At 41.0% G+C, this 23,138-nt stretch overlaps 1 protein-coding gene across 1 annotated transcript in view; it reads left to right on the top strand.

Moving 5' to 3' along the window:
* Positions 1-10,616, top strand: part of LOC136740197 (inactive phospholipase C-like protein 2) — a 99,864-nt gene extending 89,248 nt beyond the window's left edge. The window contains exons 5-6 of the mRNA XM_066698420.1: positions 542-651; positions 7,849-10,616. Coding sequence (XP_066554517.1) covers positions 542-651; positions 7,849-8,034 — 296 coding nt within the window. The 3' untranslated portion in view covers positions 8,035-10,616. The remainder of the gene's footprint in view (positions 1-541; positions 652-7,848) is intronic.
* The last annotated feature ends 12,522 nt before the right edge of the window (positions 10,617-23,138 follow it).

Here is a 23,138-nt window from a genome sequence, read left to right as displayed (position 1 = left end):
TATGGTCACATTGATTGGGTGTAATATTCAACATGGCAGTGGCAAGGTTTCTATGCATGGTGTTTTTTGCTTTTATTAGGATACAAATAGAACAGGTCAATCTGAAATATAAACTATATGATTCTTCTGGTTATTCTTACAGTTCACAGTTTTTTACATCAATCACTAACTGAAAGATTTCAACTGTTTACCCCTTATGAATCACTTGGGTGTGAAGCATTGTTCTCAAACATTTAACAGGCTTGTCAAAAATCTATGTAAATTTGCCAGCCCTCCGTTTGCGTCATACATCACGTGACTACATCACGCTGGGCTCCTAAGGGTTAAATGCTGACAATCATTTAAAGTCCAATCAAGGGATTTTAGTTCAGTGTTCAATCTACTAGTTTACAGATCAGTTCCAACAAAGAGCAAAAGAGAGATGGGCACCCAAGGGGACAGGGTTGAGAATCACTGGTCTAAGTACCTGCCTGCACCAAGGGCTCAGCTTGGATTGCATTACACATGTCAGCAGTGTGCTCTCTCTCTCTCTCAATTCCAGGGCTGGACTTCCATGAAGACCTGCACAGGATCGGGGCCAAGGAGGGGCTTAAGGGCAGGAAGCTGCAGAAGGCGATGGAGAGCTACGCCTGGAACATCACTGTGCTGAAGGTGAGGCTGGAGACAGAGCTGTGATATTCATTAGACATAAGCCAACACAGTTTTTTCGTAAGGTTAAAAAAAGCAACAACAGCTGATTATTGGAGTTTAATGATCCATGTCAATTCTTTTGAAGTATTTCTCAGAAGTAAAAAGGGGGATGTTTAGATTCAGATATAATAATAATAATCCTTGCTTTGTACAGGTTATTATTACAGCTGTGTGGTGTGGCACGTTGGCCTTGATGTTGAGCCCCTTGAGGAAGTCCATTCACAGCTGGCCAATGACTCAAATTGAATCATAGATAGTGAAAATTATAGTGTCCAATCTACCCTGGGGTTGGGGGTCGGTTCTGTTTGTCCAAGCCCAACTCCGCCTCAGTTCATTGGAGTCGTCTGTAATCGCAATCCCCATACGGTGCAATTCCAATTGCAAAATGAATAAGAACTGGCCTCAGCTCGGGTGCAGCAGCCACTCAGGCATTGCAGTGAGTGGACAGAGAGAAACACTGGCAAGGAAACAGGTGACACCTAGCATTCCTAAATCCTCTTTTGGAATACAGTATTAGGATTCAGCTTTACTTGTGAAATCCTACATGAGGAGCACATACAAGGAAGAAGAAACCAACATCCTCAGTCAATATAAGTCAAAATGTTTTCTAGTTTTCCAGCTCAGCCTGGGTTTATTAAACAAAGGCTATTAGATCCTCCTGCCTGCTAAAGATCCTTGCCTTGACTGCTCACATGGCCTGGAGCAAAGACACATCTGAATCATTTCCTGCAGTAATATCAGAGCTACTAGACTGCCAAACCTGCTTTTCACAGATCATTTAACCCAAAAACAAAACACATCACAATAGTTTTTTATATTTCTGATTTATAGTGATGAGTTGCTTGTAAGCAATTTATTCATTAGCCAAATGAGCAGCAAAACTCACTCTACTGAATGACCAGTCCCTGATTGTGGGGGATTGTACACTCTAGAGAAACCAAGGGAATGACATCAGCATAACAACCTTATAATACACAAGGAGTCCTGTAACAGTTATGCAGAACAGTTCATTATGCGACAGAAAATGCAATATAAAAAAAATAAAAATAGAATATGGAGGGAGGAGTGAGGTTCAATACTTTTATATAACTTTGTTTTGGTTGTTCTGCTGTGTTGTGTTTCAAAACGCCCCCTCAGTGCTCCACACAAGGGGGCACTTGTTCAGAACGAATGTGGCCAACTGTGGGCTGCGCCGAGGGGAGCTATGAAAATTAGGTTAACGCTGAAAGAAAATCTGCAGAGCAATGTAGCGTGGAAAGTCCTCTTTGAAATGTAAGTGGATGGAAGTGAGAACGCAGTTGGAATAATCGAATGCCTGGGGCTGCTAATTGGAGAATCTGGCCGGGGGGCTCAAAGATACTAGTCCAGCTCTGTCTCACATGCTGGCAGAGCAGTGAGACCCGCAGTTCTGGATTCTGTTTGTTACCCTGTGCAAATAGCTCTGCTCTCCTCCCTGTAACAGACTCCTGTGGGGTGGACTGTTCCACGAGTGTCATTTGTAATTGGTGTGTTATTTTCATACACTTAGGATCTGCTGAACGAGGCAGAGCAATGAGTAAAACCAGGTCCAACAAAAATGATTGGAATTTGGGATACAAAAAATAAAAAAATAAGAAGAAAAACTGAACAGAACATAATTTTGTAATCCAGCTGAAGCATTCTTTCCACTCCCCGCCCCCCCACCCCACACACACAGTGTACTTCAGATTTATGAAAGGGGTAATGGGAGAAGACATGGGACATTTTTCTTTTTGTGTTTCTGTTGTTGTTGTTGCCGCCTCAGCTTTGTCTTTATTACTTGTCCAGGGGGATAAGAGATTCTGTTGCCCTCTCCCGCACCCAAAGCCCAGCAATGTGTAGGCCAGGGAGATGCCCTGGCTCAGCTGAGAGCAAGAGGCCCATGTTGTCAGTGCCACGATCAACACTGCAGATGGAGCGTAAAATCCTATTGTGAGCGGCAAATAGACTGATGCTAATCAGACACAGTGTCTGCGAGGGGAGATTACAGAGCAGCCAAACTCCAACTGCTGAATCACTTTGTCCTGCGTGGGGGGCTTTCCAATCCTGCACAGTGCACCCGTCTTCGGTTTCTGGTTCCAGCTCTAAATTACAGAGGCCTATTAAACCTTTATTTGAACATAACTAGTTGTTGTTTTACCTTCAAGCTCTTGTTTATCTCACCTTGGTTCCAGGAAAACTCGGCTTGCGGTTTATGATTTCCAAGAAACCTAGCCAGCTGAAATCTGTTTGGTCTTTTCCTCCCAACTAATCAAATATCGACACCCTCACCAGCTCCCAACAGGTTGCCAATTAGAGATATGGAGATGCACCTGGGAGTTACACTGTATCAAACGCTCCCTTAATGAGCATTTGTAATTCTGCATGGTTCCAGCTTCTTACAGTCCAACATATGGTTGCCCAGTCAACTGCCCAAAGTCCAGCGCTAATGTGGATTTCTAACCTCATTCAGCTTATTTGCTGAAAATAGTAAAATAAAAAATAGAGGTAGGCTGAGACCAGATAATTACTAATCAGAAACTTGTACAAAATCATGTTTTTATTTTTAAGTAGACAGCAGAGTGATCCACCACTGGGTAAAAGATTGTGGGTAGGTCAGATTGGATTTGGTCCAAGTCGTAGTCTGTTTGAGCAAATACATCAATATAGAACTTGATGAGCTTATGTTATTAAGAGCTCGGCTGAAATAAAACCCAGGCAACGCAAAAGACCATGGAATCTAAGCACTTCTGAAACTGTTAGGGTGCCCGTTTACTTTGCTCTTGCTTTGTTGAGACTTGGGTGTTTCCCCACGTAAGCTAAACCCAGCACTGCTTCAGGTGGTGGGGAGGATGCTGTGTGGATTGGGAGTGTGCAACTCAGTAACTGTTGTCGGGACCTTTGTGAAGTTGCCTACAGCTGCCTGAGCGAAACGTTCCCCCAACGACAATGAACTGAACACGCCCATGCGCCCTGAGCATCCTTCACGTTTTTGGAAGAGTTGTTTACTGGCAGTAAGTTTCCCACGTGATGTGCCCGCATGAGGAGGGCGCAGGAATCATGGAAGTGCAGAGGCTGGCTAGGTTTATTAGTACATTTCTTAGCAGATGCCCTTTTCCATATTGACTTAAAATTCTTTTAATATCACATTAGTTTTACATACAATTACCCATGTATACAGCTGGATTGTTACAGGAGCAATCCAGGTACAATACCTTGCTCAAGGGTACAACGGCAGTGTCCCCACCTAGGGGTAGACAGTGCCCATCCGCTACTCCACACTGCTGCCGGTTTCCTAAAGTGGGTGCTGTCTGCAGGATGTAAGGATCGCATGCATTTCTTGCCACCTTATTTTCTAATATTGCAATATGGAACGCTTTCAGGGCGGATCCACTGAGATATGAGCAGTGATGCCTGTGAGCACAACTCCCTCAGCCTCGGCCTTTAGGAGAGTCTCAAATCACGTTTCTTGCTGCCTTCTGTCGAATCTGTTCTTCAATTCATAGAAGAAACTATCGCATTTGGAAACAACAAGCACCCCGTTTGAGCAGTCTCTTATGATGGCAAAGCAAGAGGAAGTTGTAAGAAAACTATTTTCAGCAAACCAGTTTTTCTAAGCTTTCTACTTGACCATGGAGTGTGCATAATGTGTGCAGGAAAGGTCAGAACCCAACAGTTTTTACAGTGTAGCTTACCCAGAAGATCTTTGGCAGGAGGGGGTCCTCTGGGCTCCCCCTCACACTGGATCCAGTCTGCTCTCAGGTTGCTGAATCGGGGAGGGGGCTGCTGCAGCTCTGCTCTGTTGATTAGTGCCAGGGTCTCGCCAGGTTGTGTATAAGTTGTGTATCGAGAGTATATGGTAAATGTGACTTAGATATTCTATTATAAATGTGTGGAATAATGATGACAAAAAACAAACAATTTTGACCGAATGCTGAAGTAAAAGTAGCAGAATCTCCTAGGTCACTGTTGCTACTGTTGAGTCTTCCACAACCAATCAACCAACCAAATATGGTGTTCAGCATTTTGTAATAGGCTGTCTGTATATTTATGAGCACTGTGAGATTTGATTTGCTTTAGTATAAGAGTTTAAAGCTTTGACTCTCTCAGTAGTGCTACAACCAAAGCAGATGGCAGCATTTTCAAAACCAAACTTAATACTCTCTCAGACCCTACGCAGTCCATTTTGACTTTATAGAGCTATAAAGCAAAACACCTACAGATAACCACTTCCTTCCCTTCTGCCTTTCCTTTATCACTGCATATTATCCGCCACAGCTTGTGGGATCATTTATTGGCTGCTTTAAATAAATCCCATCATTGTGGCCCTGCTCTAGTCAGCAAGGTGCTATGCTGCCACCTAGTGGTTGAACCAGGTCCAACTAGTTAGACACTTATTGTGACTTACACTCACCTAAAGGATTATTAGGAACACCTGTTCAATTTCTCATTAATGCAATTATCTAACCAACCAATCACATGGCAGTTGCTTCAATGCATGTAGGGGTGTGGTCCTGGTCAAGACAATCTCCTGAACTCCAAACTGAATGTCTGAATGGGAAAGAAAGGTGATTTAAGCAATTTTGAGCGTGGCATGGTTGTTGGTGCCAGACGGGCCGGTCTGAGTATTTCACAATCTGCTCAATTACTGGGATTTTCACGCACAACCATTTCTAGGGTTTACAAAGAATGGTGTGAAAAGGGAAAAACATCCAGTATGCGGCAGTCCTGTGGGCGAAAATGCCTTGTTGATGCTAGAGGTCAGAGGAGAATGGGCCGACTGATTCAAGCTGATAGAAGAGCAACTTTGACTGAAATAACCACTCGTTACAACCGAGGTATGCAGCAAAGCATTTGTGAAGCCACAACACGTACAACCTTGAGGCGGATGGGCTACAACAGCAGAAGACCCCACCGGGTACCACTCATCTCCACTACAAATAGGAAAAAGAGGCTACAATTTGCACAAGCTCACCAAAATTGGACAGTTGAAGACTGGAAAAATGTTGCCTGGTCTGATGAGTCTCGATTTCTGTTGAGACATTCAGATGGTAGAGTCAGAATTTGGCGTAAACAGAATGAGAACATGGATCCATCATGCCTTGTTACCACTGTGCAGGCTGGTGGTGGTGGTGTAATGGTGTGGGGGATGTTTTCTTGGCACACTTTAGGCCCCTTAGTGCCAATTGGGCATCGTTTAAATGCCACGGCCTACCTGAGCATTGTTTCTGACCATGTCCATCCCTTTATGACCACCATGTACCCATCCTCTGATGGCTACTTCCAGCAGGATAATGCACCATGTCACAAAGGTCGAATCATTTCAAATTGGTTTCTTGAACATGACAATGAGTTCACTGTACTAAACTGGCCCCCACAGTCACCAGATCTCAACCCAATAGAGCATCTTTGGGATGTGGTGGAACGGGAGCTTCGTGCCCTGGATGTGCATCCCACAAATCTCCATCAACTGCAAGATGCTATCCTATCAATATGGGCCAACATTTCTAAAGAATGCTTTCAGCACCTTGTTGAATCAATGCCACGTAGAATTAAGGCAGTTCTGAAGGCGAAAGGGGGTCAAACACAGTATTAGTATGGTGTTCCTAATAATCCTTTAGGTGAGTGTATATTGAGATCTTATCAAGTTTCTGCAGAAATCTGCCAGTGAATACAGGAAACAGCAAATGGTATAGTTTTAATTTTTCAGTTTATTTTATCTTGTTGCCAAACTTCAGTCACAACCTCTCTTGCTCCCTAGTCTTAAATTGAATTAAATCTGATTTATACTCTGTACTCTATAATTTGTGTTTGAGTTTTCAGTTCACTGCTTTGGTTTGTACACATTGTTTTGCTACAGGGTGGGGGGAGTTGGGTGGTGCTTCTCTGTGGTTTGCCCATTGAGTTCTTCCAGGATAAAGATCAAAACTAAATAAACAAGTGCTCTGGCTTATCTGATCTCTCTGACATGATTGGCTCCTACTGCCGTGGGACCAGATTACAGATGTGGCAGATTCATAACTGTAGCTACATGTGGGGAAATACGTATTTTCAGAACCCTGCATAATGTACATTAGCAAATGTTCTCTTTTTAAGGTCAGATTATTCTGGCATTCCTTTTTATGACTTGCACCTGGAACTGTGTTAAATCGTGATAGGACTGAATGAGCAAATATTACCCAGAACACACTGGCTATTCACATTTAAAGTGCTTTCTCCCCCACTAACACCTAACCGTGCTGAGATGCGTTTCATTCTGTGTGGTCCCCTCATGCTCTGTTTATTTAATAAATATGTACATTTTTCACATTACATCAGTGCTGTTAGTCATACTGAATTGCACATTTAAAAAATACTTTTGGTGACTACTGCCAAATTGGCAGAAGAGGTCAAATGTATTTATTTATTTTTTGGATCTTTTGTATATGGAGACCCCACACCATTCCTCCCACATGCATGTGTCCAGACATAGATCAACATTAACAATGTTATTGCATTTCCATTTTAAATGGTTATATAACATTGACAATCTCCTTAGGCGTGACATCACAGGTGCAAGGTGGAACACTAAGGATCAGGTTGTCATTTTAGTTTTTTTTGTTTAATTTATCTTCACTTATTGAGCACTGGCTGTTGTTTGCCTGGTTCCTGGCAGCTATCAGCTAAGCAAATGCAAGACCTTTTTAAGACCCACTTTCACAGGAAATCTTCCAAACATAAATGGTAAAATTGTTTCTTGTCCAAATACCATCTAACAATTATTTATTCAAGCTGTACAAATCTTATAAGAATCAAACCTTTTGTGGTTGTACAGTTTCTCTGTGTGCTGCTAACAGCTGAAGAAAACTGATTTATTGTTCAATCCTTCTTTCAACTGGTAGAGCAGCAGTACAACAAACAGAACTAAAATGTATACTTTATATATTAATATATATATTGTAATAGAAAAAACACCTTCAACTGTCATATTTAGGCCTTAAAAATGGAAAAACAAATTTATCTTTTTAGGATCCACGGGAACCTTCCCAGGACAGTGTCAATCCAGCAGGGTGGGGTCCTACTCATCTCTTCACTGATTGATTCATTAATTTGACCTTGTGAGAGTGTCAAGTGTTTCCATGCGTTTCAGAGCGTGTGTTTGTGTCGTGTGTTTGTCTGCAGGGCCAGGCTGACCTCCTGAAGCACGCCAAGAGCGAGGCGCTGGACACCCTGCGGCAGATCCACTACGCTGCCCAGTCCTGCGGCCTCAGCAAGAACGGTGCCGCCTCCCCAGAGCTGCCCCGAGCGCGCGCCAGCCTGGAGCCCATCCCCGAGAGTGAGGCAGGCAGTGACACGGGCTCCTGTTGACAGCCAGCCTCAGAGAGAACGAGAGAGACTGACAGCCACAGATACAACTTCCCATGTCTGATCTGGAGAGAGTGCTCGCTGGTAACACAGTGTCCTCCCACACAGACACATGCTTGCTCAGGGAGGCCAGCTCTCTGACAGATGGACCCAGGCTGTGGATCTTCCACCCGCCCAACCCGCCCACCTACAAACCCTCCCCCCAGCCACCTCCACCCTCTTTCAGATCAGATTAGCATTGAGGGGGGAGGACACATGAACGCCACTCTGTAACACACCCACTGGCACACCTACAAAGCACGGCTATGGCTTTGGGGTGAAGAAATGAAATGGTGGTTGTGCAGCATGGACTTTCACAGTCGTGTGTGGGACCGTGAGGAAGGATCTTGGACGACACCATGCTCACTTTTCCACAGAAACAATTAGCCTTTTCTACACCATGTGGTGACCACTGCGTTACATGCAGATCTAAGCCTTACCTACACAGTCAATTGGCAATATATATAGTGCCCCCCAACCCCAGACCACTATGACTTGGCCATTGCCTTTATCTCGACTTGGCTTTGTTACCTGTATTTCAGTCCTCCAGCACCGAGAGGCCGATCTAACCTCCTCTTAAAGCCACTTATTGAGCAGTCATTAATAATCATCCCATTGCGGTACTTCAGTCATCTCAATTAGTCATTTTATTACTGCAATTATGCTCAATCGCACAAATGGAGCACTGTGCTCCGCTACTGACACTTATTAAATCATGCGTCTGTTTTATGCAAAAGTATTACAGACAATGAGTCAAATTAAAATCTTCACATAATGTGTCAACAGAATGTTTTTTTTGTAAGAGATGAAAAAATACTGAAATCAGAAAATCTATGCAGTAGAATATTTAAACGGGACAGTTTATAAATACCATGTAACCTGGTCTTCTTAAATGGATTAAATGTGCTGTGTGAAAGCTTGCTCTTATGAAGAAACCATATACAGAATTGTTAAAAACAATTGCACACGAGGCTAATATCCTCATTAGAAAGTTGTGAACTGGTTGAACAAAAACAATTTCTTCTTGAATCGGTTCAGGTCATATTACATTTTCAGATTTTAGAAAGAAGCACTCGGGTCTGCGTAGATGATTTCCCCCCAATATTATTACTAATAATTATGATTAGTATGATTTATTGTGTGACCTTTATTTTAGACTTACAATAAGTCACAGATAAAGGAAACAATATGTGTTCTTTTCGCCACAATGAAAGTGTAAAAATGTGTTAAAGCCACCTAGTCTGGCTCGCTTTATTTGCTATATAACCAGTATCAAAAATAAAGTACTGCTTAAATTGCTTCTGTGACCCCACAGCTGCAGGGACAGTCTCAACCTTTTTTTAAACACGTCAATTGATTGAATCAGCACAACCTACTCGGCATTCTTTTTTCTTTTTGGAATTAGTCAGAGCTTAATGTGTTAATATCTTTGTAACCGTTCGTTCGACTACAGTCACTAGAGTGGATTGCCAACAGGGACACCTGCAGGAAAATTCACGAATTACAGTTCTTGAAAACAGGTCGAGATAAACGCAAACCCCTAACTATGACATCTGCATAGGTCTTTTAATATATACAGAGCCTTTTGTAACCCCGTCTCTGTGCAGGTCCTATTCATATCTTCCTTGGGTTCTTCTGTAGATTTTCAATGTGGAACCAACCATCTTTACCTGGGAGGTTAGGGTGCTAATGCTACGAGCTGGGCTGTAATAAACCAGGAATTTAAAATAATGTATAAATATATGTATATAATTTTTGAAAATTCACTGTCTGTTACGAGCAGGGAAATAAGTTATGTAAAAGCACAGCTGTATGTTTGACTTTCAGTAGCTTCAGATAGAATCAACACTTTAACCATAGGTCAAGTTAAAAAACAAAAGGTATGCTGATGCATCCACATTTCTGAGATTTATGTAATGCCGTCACAGTTTGTTTTTTTTGCTTACAAAAGTTGCCTTTTTTTGGTCTCATTTTTATTTCGCGGGAGCTTTACACTGGTTGTCTCTGTCACACTGTTTTCTAGAGTGCATAGTACTGTAAACGGCAAGTTGCGATTTCATTGGGAAATCCAGTTGATTGAAGTCAAAGCTCTTGTCGACTGTGAAGCAGGCTGGCTGGGAATAAGAGTGGTGATTTTTAGTGTGAAGTAAACAAACAAAGCTAATGAACCACAACAAGCTCCTGGTATGTTCAGTTTAAGTGTAAAAACTGAAGACTCTGACAACATAAAGGATCATTTTCAACAGTTCGAATTGCTGTTGCAGTTGATTTATGATAACTTTTTTAACTTGCTGACATCATCTTCAGTAGGTTTTGGGATGGGAGGGAGGGAGAGGGTGGGGGGGTCAGGCAAGGTGGATTACTGTGTAAACAAACTAGGGTTTAAAAAAATCAAAAGTTATAAATAACCTTAACTTTATTTCATTGTAAGGCTATTGTGAATCTTGTATGATCAAATTATAGCCAATTAAAATCTGGCTGAATTCAACCCCTGTGCTGTTAATTTATTTTTCTCTTCTAGAATAATAAAGTTTGTTTAGCCTGTGTGTTTTTTTAATACTAGTTTTAATTAATTAATTAAACTCCTGGAAAGACTTCATGGGGGTCTGGTAGGGATGAAAGTTCGCATTGCACACAGCTCTGAAGCCCATCAGAGTGCACCGTGCAGCCTGTGCAACTCTGATAACTGTCACTGCCCAGCTTTCCTCACACTCGGCTCGTATGGCACCACAGGATGTGTCGATGATACAGGCACAGCTGGGTGTGTTTAACCACTTGAAAAAAGGGTGATGATATACCAGACACACCTCAGAGCGCAGACTACACATTTTCACATTTAAGGATATTTAAACATAACACTTCCCTACAACAAGTAGCTTTATTTACACTGATATGCTTATAATTATGACCATTAATCTTCAACACTCAGGAGTAAGTAGTGGATAAGCCTGAGGGCAGAGGAGATTTCGTTCTGAGCTTTCACTCTGGAATAACTTTAGCTCTGACATCTTGAGTGGGGCAGAAAAGCCTTTACCCATAATTAAATGTTGGTCTGCATGGCATTGGGTTCAGTTGCTGCAGCTATGAAGTCACACAGTCCATTGAAGTGAATGGTAGGAGAATTGTGTTATAACCCTCAATGCTACTCCTTTATACAACACTCAGTGCTCAGTCCTGTAGACATGCACTACATGGCCAAACATATGTGGACAACGACCTCTGCTGAATGCCCACCGACTGGCTCCCATTCAATCCAAGATTGTGCATCATTACACCCTACCAGAGGATACTAAGGGAAACTTCAAGGCTCTGTGCAAACACTGCAGCAAGGACAAGTCCTGTTTAAAGAGGGCTCTTTTCAACCTGCTTACACCTATGAGGGTAAGTCACTATACATACAGTGAGGGAAAAAATATTTGATCCCCTGCTGATTTTGTACGTTTGCCCACTGACAAAGAAATGATCAGTCTATAATTTTAATGGTAGGTGTATTTTAACAGTGAGAGACAGAATAACAACAAAAAAATCCAGAAAACGCATTTCAAAAAAGTTATAAATTGATTTGCATGTTAATGAGGGAAATAAGTATTTGATCCCCTATCAATCAGCAAGATTTCTGGCTCCCAGGTGTCTTTTATACAGATAACGAGCTGAGATTAGGAGCACTCTCTTAAAGGGAGTGCTCCTAATCTCAGCTCGTTACCTGTATAAAAGACACCTGTCCACAGAAGCAATCAATCAATCAGATTCCAAACTCTCCACCATGGCCAAGACCAAAGAGCTGTCCAAGGATGTCAGGGACAAGATTGTAGACCTACACAAGGCTGGAATGGGCTACAAGACCATCGCCAAGCAGCTTGGTGAGAAGGTGACAACAGTTGGTGCGATTATTCGCAAATGGAAGAAACACAAAATAACTGTGAGTCTCCCTCGGTCTGGGGCTCCATGCAAGATCTCACCTCGTGGAGTTTCAATGATCATGAGAACAGTGAGGAATCAGCCCAGAACTACACGGGAGGATCTTGTTAATGATCTCAAGGCAGCTGGGACCATAGTCACCAAGAAAACAATTGGTAACACACTACACCGTGAAGGACTGAAATCCTGCAGCGCCCGCAAGGTCCCCCTGCTCAAGAAAGCACATGTACAGGCCTGTCTGAAGTTTGCCAATGAACATCTGAATGATTCAGAGGAGAACTGGATGAAAGTGTTGTGGTCAGATTAGACTAAAATCGAGCTCTTTGGCATCAACTCAAGGAATGCTGCCTATGACCCCAAGAACACCATCCCCACCGTCAAACATGGAGGTGGAAACATTATGCTTTGGGGGTGTTTTTCTGCTAAGGGGACAGGACAACTGCACCGCATCAAAGGGATGATGGACGGGGCCATGTACCTTCAAATCTTGGTTGAGAACCTCCTTCCCTCAGCCAGGGCATTGAAAATGGGTCGTGGATGGGTATTCCAGCATGACAATGACCCAAAACACACAGCCAAGGCAACAAAGGAGTGGCTCAAGAAGAAGCACATTAAGGTCCTGAAGTGGCCTAGCCAGTCTCCAGACCTTAATCCCATAGAAAATCTGTGGAGGGAGCTGAAGGTTCGAGTTGCCAAACGTCAGCCTCAAAACCTTAATGACTTGTAGAGGATCTGTAGAAAATCCCTCCTGAGATGTGTGCAAACCTGGTGGCCAACTACAAGAAACGTCTGACCTCTGTGATTGCCAACAAGGGTTTTGCCACCAATTACTAAGTCGAAGGGGTCAAATACTTATTTCCCTCATTAACATGCAAATCAATGTATAACTTTTTTGAAATGCGTTTTTCTGGATTTTTTTGTTGTTATTCTGTCTCTCACTGTTAAAATACACCTACCATTAAAATTATAGACTGATCATTTCTTTGTCAGTGGGCAAACGTACAAAATCAGCAGGGGATCAAATACTTTTTTCCCTCACTGTACATCATTGTCCTGCATTAATCGTAATAAAGCTGGAGGACTTTTTCATTGGAGAACGGATGAAGATTGAAGTTATCTTTTTGTTGGTGATCCAGAAGGCCTATGAAGCTAGCTGATGATACCATAAAATGTACCAAAAAAATATCTCTTTTTAAGGATTACAGTAACATTGACTGTATAATCAAATGGATTCATACTCGGAAAAACAACTCATACAGTTTTTGAATTGTAACTCCATAACTTCTTGCCTATCCAAATACTCTAATTCTGTAGATGAATAAATCGGTGTAAACACCTTAATTAAAACCTCTAATTTCTTTCTTTTGTTTTAGAGAACACACCCCAACCTCCTCTCTATCCAGTAAATTCCACTGATTTGTATGAGATTTGTTGACCCCCAGATTGAGCTGTGCTTCGTCACAATTAAAGATGGACTCAGAATCACTGACATCCTCAACAACAATACTTTTTACTTTCAAATACTTTAATTGGAAAAGGAAAATAATAGACCTTTTCAAATATGTATTTAAAAGTAATTGACAATACATCACGTAGTATTTGACTCAGTTCTGCTTATTATTGGCTTCATTCTTAAAGGTTGACATGATCTTTTTAGCCAATGATTGATTACTCTCAATAACTCATGTATTGTCAGTAGTGTGTGGGAGTGGCCAAGGGGATAGAGCAATGGACAGCGGCCCGGCACAGGGAATGTTTAGGCTCGAATCCACTTCCCGTGAGGAGGATCGTCGTGTTTCCAGGAACATATCTTTTTATTGAATTTATTTAATTGAATTGATGTTAACCTAACTTCAATTTATAAGTTACACATTCTTTCCAAAATTGCTTCTGCTCCTTACAAAGATTCAACACCTCATAGTGGAGGTCAAGGGTGAAGGCGTGGGGCCGAAGAACATGGTTCTGTACGTGATGTGCGTCACCTATTATTAAGTTAATAACATACCTTGTATTCAAATGTACCAGATGAATGTTGCTAAACAGCATGAATTTAAATCTAGGCTCCAAACATGTGTTGGGATGTTTCACCCAGAACCAGTTCCGCTTCAGGCAGTGCTGCTGGGGTCAGTAACGCATGAGAGACCTAGGAGTCTATGTGGACTCCTCACTTTCTACATACAAACAATGTGGGGAAGCAATAAAAAAGGCAAACAGAATGAGGCAGTTCAGAGGAGAGCAACCAGACTTATTCCAGGTCTGAAGGGAATGTCCTACTGAGAGACTGAGGAACTGAACCTTTTCACCCTGGAACAGAGGAGACTACGTGGGGACTTGATCCAAGTCTTCAAAATCATGAAAAGCATCGACCACATCAAACCAGAGCTTTTCCAGATCAGCAGGGACACACGCACCCGGGGACACAAATGGAAATTGGGCTTCAAGGCATTCAAGACAGAAAACAGGAGACACTTCTTCACCCAGAGAGTCGTCACAATCTGAACAAACTCCCCAGCAATATGGTTGAAGCTGAAAATGTGGAAACATTTAAAAATAGACTGGATAGGATCCTTGGATCACTCAGTTCAGGGATGTCAAAGATATGGCCCACCAGCAGGTTTCATCCGGCACAAGATGTTTTGGTTAAAAAAAACAAAAAAAAAAACGTTTGCATACAGTTATTATCAACTAAGTGTAATAAGCAAAGTAAGAGGTTTCTATTATATGATACATTAATTAACACTAGAAGCGCCGACATTTCGAACTACCTACAAGTGCCAAAGCGCTTTGTAACCAATAGCTCTATAACAGGCAAACCATCGTATAAAAAACTCAGAAGTTTTATTCATGAATATCAAATCCAACATTTACATTTACAAAGCACAAATAGAGTATTTAAATTGAAATATGGCCATAAAACATTAATATTATTGCTATAAATAACATCAATTCACATTTTTTTCTAAACGCACACACTGCAGTAAAAATATGAATAACTATATAGCCTACAATGAGCAAAAAGCTCAAAACCGTCATACAATAAGGGAATGAAAAAAGTGCAAATGTAAATATTGGAATAATGCTCAAAAGCAATATTTTATACTTCAAAAAAAACTATTTCTCAAAACATAATTGTACACTAAAGTAAACATTTTCAACACCGTGCACGTAAACTTTGTTTTCAACATACAGTGCTTGTATTCAATGTAGCTTTGTATTTCAATAAACTATTTACTATATATTTATAAGCGACCGCTCCTGATCTTCTCCCCTTCATCTCCTCCCTCCTCAACTCCTCACTCCTCTCTGGCTGTTTCCCCTCTGCATTTAAACAAGTTGCTGTCATCCCACTGCTCAAGAAACCAACCCCTGACGCCACCTCAACTACCGCCTTGTCTCCCTACTACCCTTCCTCTCAAAGACTCTCGAGCGTGATGTCCTCCGTCAGCTCTCTGACTTTCTGTACCAACACTCACTCCTTGATCCTCTGCAATCCGGCTTCCGCACAGCTCACTCCACTGAGACGGCTCTCCTGGCAGTCACTGACTCCCTCAGCTGTGCTCGGGCGGCCTCCCTCTCCTCAGTCCTCATCCTCCTTGACCTCTCTGCAGCATTTGACACCGTCAATCACTCCATCCTCCTCTCCTGCCTCGCTGAGCTTGGAATCTCTGGGACTGCTCTCACCTGGTTCTCCTCCTACCTCAGCGACCGGTCCTACCAAGTAACATGGCGAGGTTCCTCATCCTTCCTCACAGGCGTACCCCAAGGCTCTGTCCTGGGCCCCCTCATGTTCTCTCTCTAAACTCGCTCCCTGGGCCCCCTCATCGCATCCCATGGTTTCTCCTTCCACTTCTATGCTGATGATGCCCAGATCTTCCTGTCTTTTCCCTCTTCTGACCCTCTCATTCCCTCTCATATCTCTTCCTGCTTGTCTGCTATCTCCGCACCACCTCAAGCTCAACCTCTCCAAATCGGATCTCCTGTTTTTCCCCACTCTTCCTCACCTTCTGCTGATCTCTCCATATCGATCCCCTTGGAATCCACCACCTTCTTCTTCCACTAAAAATCTAGGAGTCACCCTCGATCCTGCGCTCTCCAACACCCAGCACATCACCACCCTGACGTGCACCTGTAGATTCTTCCTGAGCAACATACACTGAATCCGTCCCTTCCTCACCAACTACTCGACTCAGCTGCTCGTCAAGTCACTGGTCCTCTCCCGCCTGGACTACTGCAACTCCCTCCTGGCCGGCCTGCCGGCAACTACTACCCGCCCGTTTCATCTCATCCAGAACTCTGCGGCTCGTCTGGCATTCTCTCTGCCCCGATTCGCACACGCTACTCCACTGCTCCGCTCCCTCCACTGGCTCCCGATACATGCATCCCGATACAACTACCGCTGTCTCGACCACGCTGCACCAATGCGCATACATCCCCTCCAGACCACTGCACTCTTCCAGTGCCAGAAGACTAACTCTACCTCCTCTCCACTCTCCTTCCTCCAGAGCCGCTCCTTCTCATCCCTGGCCCCTAAAAAGTGGAACGACCTGCCCACCGAAGTCAAACAGCAGAGTCCTTGACCTTCTTCCAGCACTAACTCAAAACACATCTTTTCAGACAGTACTTGTAATATTAGTCCTTTTAATCCCCGTTAGATAGCACTTCACAGAGTTTTATTACGCTTCTTGTGTTTTTGATTATTTTTCCTCCTTGCTCCCTTGACTGTGACCCTACATCTTGACAGAACTTAGCTTTTACTGTCCAGGATGTATGACCTCACTTACTGTACTTGCCTGTGTAAACTGGAATGTATTATAAAATGTATTATATTTTGAATTGCTATGTTTTATGTACATTGAATTTGTAATGTTTGATGCCTTTACTTAACTATATGTTTGCACTTTGTTTTGCACTTATGTTGTAAGTCACCCTGGATAATGGCATCTGCCAAGAAATAAAAATAATAATAAATAATAACAATAATATTTAGCCTGCATACCTTACAGCTCGTACAGTCCACACAGGACATGTTTCTCCACTTTCCCTGCATGAACTCATACCTCACACTGTATTTTGACAGCCCTCTCCAGGTGAACACTTTTGCTCCACGAATATATAGCATCGCAGTAAATGCTCCTCCACTGATAATGTCTGTGAATCATTATTTTGGTGGATGTGCTGCGCTATTGCACTCTGTACTATGTGCAATAGCAATCACGTATTGATCAGTAGAGTAAAAGCACTCGGTGCCATTTGGACCTGGCGTTTCGCTCGCAGTGTTTTCACAACACTGGCACAAACCCACGAATGATCTGTCATTCCCAGTATCACTGATGCCCCTGAATCAGTCATGTTCATATACACGGCATTTCCAAAATGAGCTCTCTTCAGTCTCCGTTTCCAATCCATTTTTATTTGTGGTTAATCACTGTATCCACTCGATCTGAGCTCAAACCAGCAAGTGGAAATGTCACAGCCCTATTATAACGCACTGGATTCTAAATCTACTGATCACAGGGCAGCTGCATTAACCATGGTATCTGAACCAGCTATTCTAGACAAATGTATAGTTAATTAATTATTCAGATATTCAAACACAATATGTAATTATTGTTGTTAATAGTTGTATGAAATGCTTTATGTGGCATTTATAATAGGCAATTTTGTTACACTTCTCTCTTCTACTTTTTGTAATTTTACATTTTGGTGTTTTCATGTGCCAACATGTAATTTCTGATTGATTGGTACAGCTGTTCTGGACAGACATTTGGCGTTTTATAACTATAACCTGCATTCTTTCAAATGTATAATGAATGAATAACACAGATATTCAGACACAATATGTAATTATTAATAGTTAACATTAATAGAAAACATGCTTTCTATGGCACTTATGATCGGCTATTTGTTGCACTTCTCTCTTCTACTTGAAATGTATTCTTGTCAATGTTGCATAGGAAAATGCTTTCGGTTCAACATGTATTTGTTGCAGTTCTCTCTTTTGCTTTAATACATTGTGTGTTCTTTTCATGTGCCAACAATGCATTGAATGGTATCTGTAGGCCTTCTTGAATGATTTCAAATAATAAATCCGCAAGCAGCCTAAATATCCATGTGTAGAGTCAAATAGATTTTTCGCAAAAAATTATCCGGCCCACTTGAGGTCTCATTTGAACAAATCCGGCCCACTACCTAATATGAGTTTGACACTCCTGCTCTATAGTGTTGTTAGGGCTCTCCTGGACCTGGGTTGGAGACCACTGCTCTGCATTGATACACCAAATATGATCCAAACTCTGATGAAGCACTAGTGCTCTCATGAAAACATTGTGCAATTTCCTAAAACTACCCACAAGAGGGAGACCTGCACAAAGATAAGAGAAACACAAAAGCTTTCATGGCCGTTCTTAAGAAAAAATGGTCACACTTTATAATAAGGTGATGTGATTCCTCATTCATTAATATATGAATACCACAGGATACACACATCAATATGTCATGCACTTCATATGAGTTCTGATGTCAATAACATGTATAACAAGTAGGGTTAGGGTTAGGTTTGGAAAGAGATTTTGGGGTGTCGGATTAATAAAAAAATTGACCATCCAACTCCCCAAGATGCAATGGCTCTTCCAGGTCATGTTGGCATATGCATATTCCTTGTTGTATATCAAGTGTTGTCACATTTGGTGGAATAGGGTTAGGATTGGGTTATGGGGTAGGGTTGGCATTTTCTTTTTTCTTAGGAAAACAAAAAGGATATAAAAAAATAGATCTTGGATGGGGGTTGGGGTTTAGGGTATCAAATTGGAATTGTTAAATAGGGAGTTTGGGGGCATGGGTTTAGGTTTGTGGAAAGAGGTTTTGAGGTTAGGGTTTGGGTAAGGGGATGGGTTAGGGATGTATTGGGGAAAAGGAATCAGTGGTTGGTGTTGGGGGATTAGGTTCAGAATTGGGTCATGGGATAGGCTTAGACAGTTAGGTTAAAGTTGTCGGAAGGGGTTAGGGTTAGGGTTAGGGTTCATGTGCTCACCATCAGAACTCAGATGATGTTCATGAGGTAGTGATGGTTTAATTCTGTGGAATTCATATATTAATTAATGAGGAATCACACCACCTAATTATAAAGTGTTACTTAAAATATACAAACAGATTCTATGTCATTGTCAACATCACTATATAAAGTAAAGACAGGGAAATATATACTAAGGAATCATTTCAGTTCCATTTCAAAAATAATAATCTCTGGAACACATAAAATAGCATGCTTCATATGAACAATGACACGATATGCACTGAATACTCGATTTAACCAGTGGGCCGATTTGCCCTGTAAGGCCTCAAACAGGTGACAACATTATTATGCCCAAGTGTATAATGAAGACAAGTTAATAAAAGATTGGAAATGCATGCTACTGGTTAAAAACTCACAATATGGTTTCAAGCCCATGTTTGTAGCCCTTGTGTTGTGTTTTTATTACATAAAGAGTGACTCAGATCTCACAGCCCTGTAACCCTCTTATTGCTGTGCTACTGTGGAGATGTGATGTTGAGGACACTTTATTGACATGTTTCCCATGACTAATGGATGAGTACCAATTGATTTTATAAAGTCTTGTATTGGCCAACAGGCTTATTTCAGGTTATATTTTACAGCTTTGGAGTTAAAGGATGTATTATTGATATTAAAATCAATATTAACCTAAGCCTAATCACATAAAAAATCCAAAGTACTGTACACTACATTAGGTTATCCTAACACCTAGTGTAGCCCCACAAAATGAGCTAAACTATCTTATTTTTGTCAAATGAAAAAAAACAACTTTAAAAACTTTGTATTTAAAGTTTATGAAACCTTTACATTTTAAACTAATTAGGTGAATGGCCTCCATCTGTGTGCAATAATAGTGGTTCTCGTGATTTCAGAATAAAAACACCCATCTCTGTGAGGTTCCTTTGTCAGCTAGTGAATTTTAAGCAAACATTCAACCATTAAGACCAAGGAGCAAGTCAGGGATATATTTATTCAATAAAGCAGTCATACAAACTAAACAAGAAATCATTCCATAATACTGCAATTTTAACATTGTCCAATATTGAATATACACTCCAGGTTTGCATAACCTGATATACTCTTCAGAGAATACAATATATAATGTCCTAATTTGCTACAACTGTTATGTAATACATACAAGCCCATTATTTTGTTGTGGTTAAAATCCATTTCTTGTGAAATAATTAATAATTCCTGTTAAACATGGTTTATTTCTGTTGTCCCTTAATATGCATGCTGTGCAGATGTTACAAATAAGCTTAGAAAATCATGCATATTTATGGTGTGTGTGGGTTTGTGTCTAGGGTAAAATGCTATTTTAAAGATTAATATTTTGTGTTTTTTATTTTTTTTGTGCCAGGATCTACATATTGCATGTTTGTCCAGGGCATCTACAGATTACCGTTTTTAGAATATAGGCCCTAAATGTTGTTCCAGGATCTACATACCATGTGTTTAGGATCATATGTAATATATTGGCAACTATAAAAAAGTACTTTGAAAGCAACTAAGTATCCATAAGCAGATTTAAAAAAAGATCTGTGAAATTACTCCCATCTGACTCTCGGTGTTTCTACTTCACAGTGATTGGTTAAAACTCTTAAATTAATACACACATCAGTTACAAAAATGTGCAAACTTTCTGTGTTCTGAACAGGTTGGTGCTGGTACCAGTATTATTGATTTTAGATTTTAGATTTGTTTTTTTGGGTCTTATTGAGATACAAATACTGCTACGTAACTGGATATTTCTTCAGCAAACAAAACACTGAGTCAGTATACAAAAAGAGACATTTTATATTTACCCATTTCTTTTAAATGTGTGCATTTTGTGGCTGATGTCCTGTTCATAATGTATATAAAATACAAATTTGACATGTTTACCTTTATCCTCCAAAATTTGAACACTAAATTGAATGGTCTTTTTTTATTGTTTCTCTGTTTATTACATGTCAGGTATGCAAAGTAAATATTAATTTAAATAGCTGCTGGGGGGAGGGGTATGGAGGCATAGAGTGGTTAGCGCTGCTGCTTCACAGCTCCTGGGTTTGATAATGAGTTTTCTCTGGGTATTTCACTTTTCTCCCACATCCCAAAGACAGGCTGATAAGTAGATTACCAAAATAAAATATATTTAGCTCCTATGGCAGGGCTAACACATCTTTGTCTAAAAACTGCAGACATTGTTTTTTGTACATCTTTAAATGAAGAGTGTTTTTTTGTCCCTGGAACAAGAGCAATACATCCAAATCAGGTTGTTCAAGGAAAGCCCTTCAGTCTACCATGCTCAGTTTCCAGCTGCTAATCAATCCCAGAATTCCATCCAGCGGTTACCTGGAGAAATGCACAATCAACTTGAACTACAAGGCTTACTCGAAACAGCTGCAAGCGTGTTCCAGGGAACTATCTGTGTCAAGTGAAACCTCCTATTTTTAGACATGATCTTCATTTCAAAGGGTGTCATTTGAGTCTCATTTCACAGTGGAGTTTGGCCATCCCATTGCTATAACCTGTTACTCCCCTCACACTATGCAGGGATCCCGGGTGGCTGAATGGTTCAGATTTCCCATCTATTCAAAATGTAGCAATACCTACTAAACCTGGAGGACCGTCTCTCTCTCTCTGTGCTTCGGTTTTTGTATCAAAACCAAACAGGTCATGAGTGTAACTACAATGCATGCATAATCACAACTATGAAAAAAAGTAGGATTCAGTGTTCAAAAAGAGACAAAGGAATAGTTTGGCCTTCAGCCTTGTTTATTGAATGGCGAAGGTACTCCTCAGAGTCCGGAAAGAAATGAGCAACTTAATAATGGACACCTTATTAAAGTTACTGGCTCCCATTGTTTAGTGTAAAGGGTATCTGTGACATACACTAGTGGTATTTTACACAATATGAAAGGAAAGCTCTCTCTCATCCTCTTCTGCCCATCTCCAAGTAGGCCTTGGGTTTTCTTAGGTAATTAGTCTCTAATTAGTTCCATCCTTCTCCAATAGATCTTTCCTAACGACCGCTAATTTAGGCCGAGACAATGACCTTCCCACATAAACAGCAAAGTCCTGCACAGTATCCAGGTGATACTTCACCAAAAAGGGGCAGGAAAGCATAATTACAGTCTCTCCGATAGCACTGTCCCATTATTCCGCAAATGAGCATTGCTCGTTATTTTTAACGATTGACTGTCCCCGTTTCCGAGTGAAAAGCTGCTTTTCAGACTGACACACAACAGAAATATATATATATATATATATATATATATATATATATATATATACAAACTAGAACCTAAGATGTAAAGGAAAAACAAAACATGCCCACCAACTAGAGGGATGTTCAGGGAGTATAAAAAGAGACCGCAGACTGGAGTCTGGAGAGAGAGAGAGAGAGAGAGAGAGAGAGAGAGAGAGAGAGAGAGAGAGAGAGAGATCAACTTGAAAGACCAACTTGAAAGACAGAGCCCCAAAGGTGACAGAACTTGATGTTGGAAGAACGTTGCTTCACTAGTGCTTTGAATAGAGACCCTAACATGGAAACAGCTACAGCAAAGGTAAGACTGAAAATCTACATCTTTCTTCTCAGTACAGGGAACGTCTGTCTTAGTGGTGTAGTACAGGTTTTTGGAAGGTACTTTTCTTTTTAAATACTTGGGATCAATTAATCAATTATATATTAGCAACATAAATGGAGGATAGAATGCAGTGATTTGTATCAACAGAAAGCAAATGCTCGACAGAAAAAAAATAAAAAAAAAATTGTCCAAGTAGTCCAATCTTTTATGTATTTTAACATCTCTTTGTGGGGATTCTGCGAGTCCCAATTATAGAGCATTTCATGTTTTGTTTTTCTTAAAAAACAAAACAAAAAAAACATCAAGAGCAGGTTCTCCTTATCCAGAGGAATTAATAACCCAACTCTTATTCTTTTAAAACCTAAGCTCAAAAAAATCCTTTTAATTCTCTCCCTTTTAAGTTACAAACTTCTGCAGAGTGCTAAGTCTATCATTGGGTTTTGCTACCAGTGCTTTAAGATGCTTTTTCTCACTTGAACACACTCTTCCCTAGGAAAGACTTGTGGGGCCATGGATCCCCAACAAAAAGT

Source organism: Amia ocellicauda, chromosome 3, assembly GCF_036373705.1.
Source record: "Amia ocellicauda isolate fAmiCal2 chromosome 3, fAmiCal2.hap1, whole genome shotgun sequence".
NCBI lineage: Eukaryota > Metazoa > Chordata > Actinopteri > Amiiformes > Amiidae > Amia > Amia ocellicauda.
Note: the sequence above shows the minus strand (reverse complement) of the source record. Positions and strands in the feature narration are given on the sequence as shown.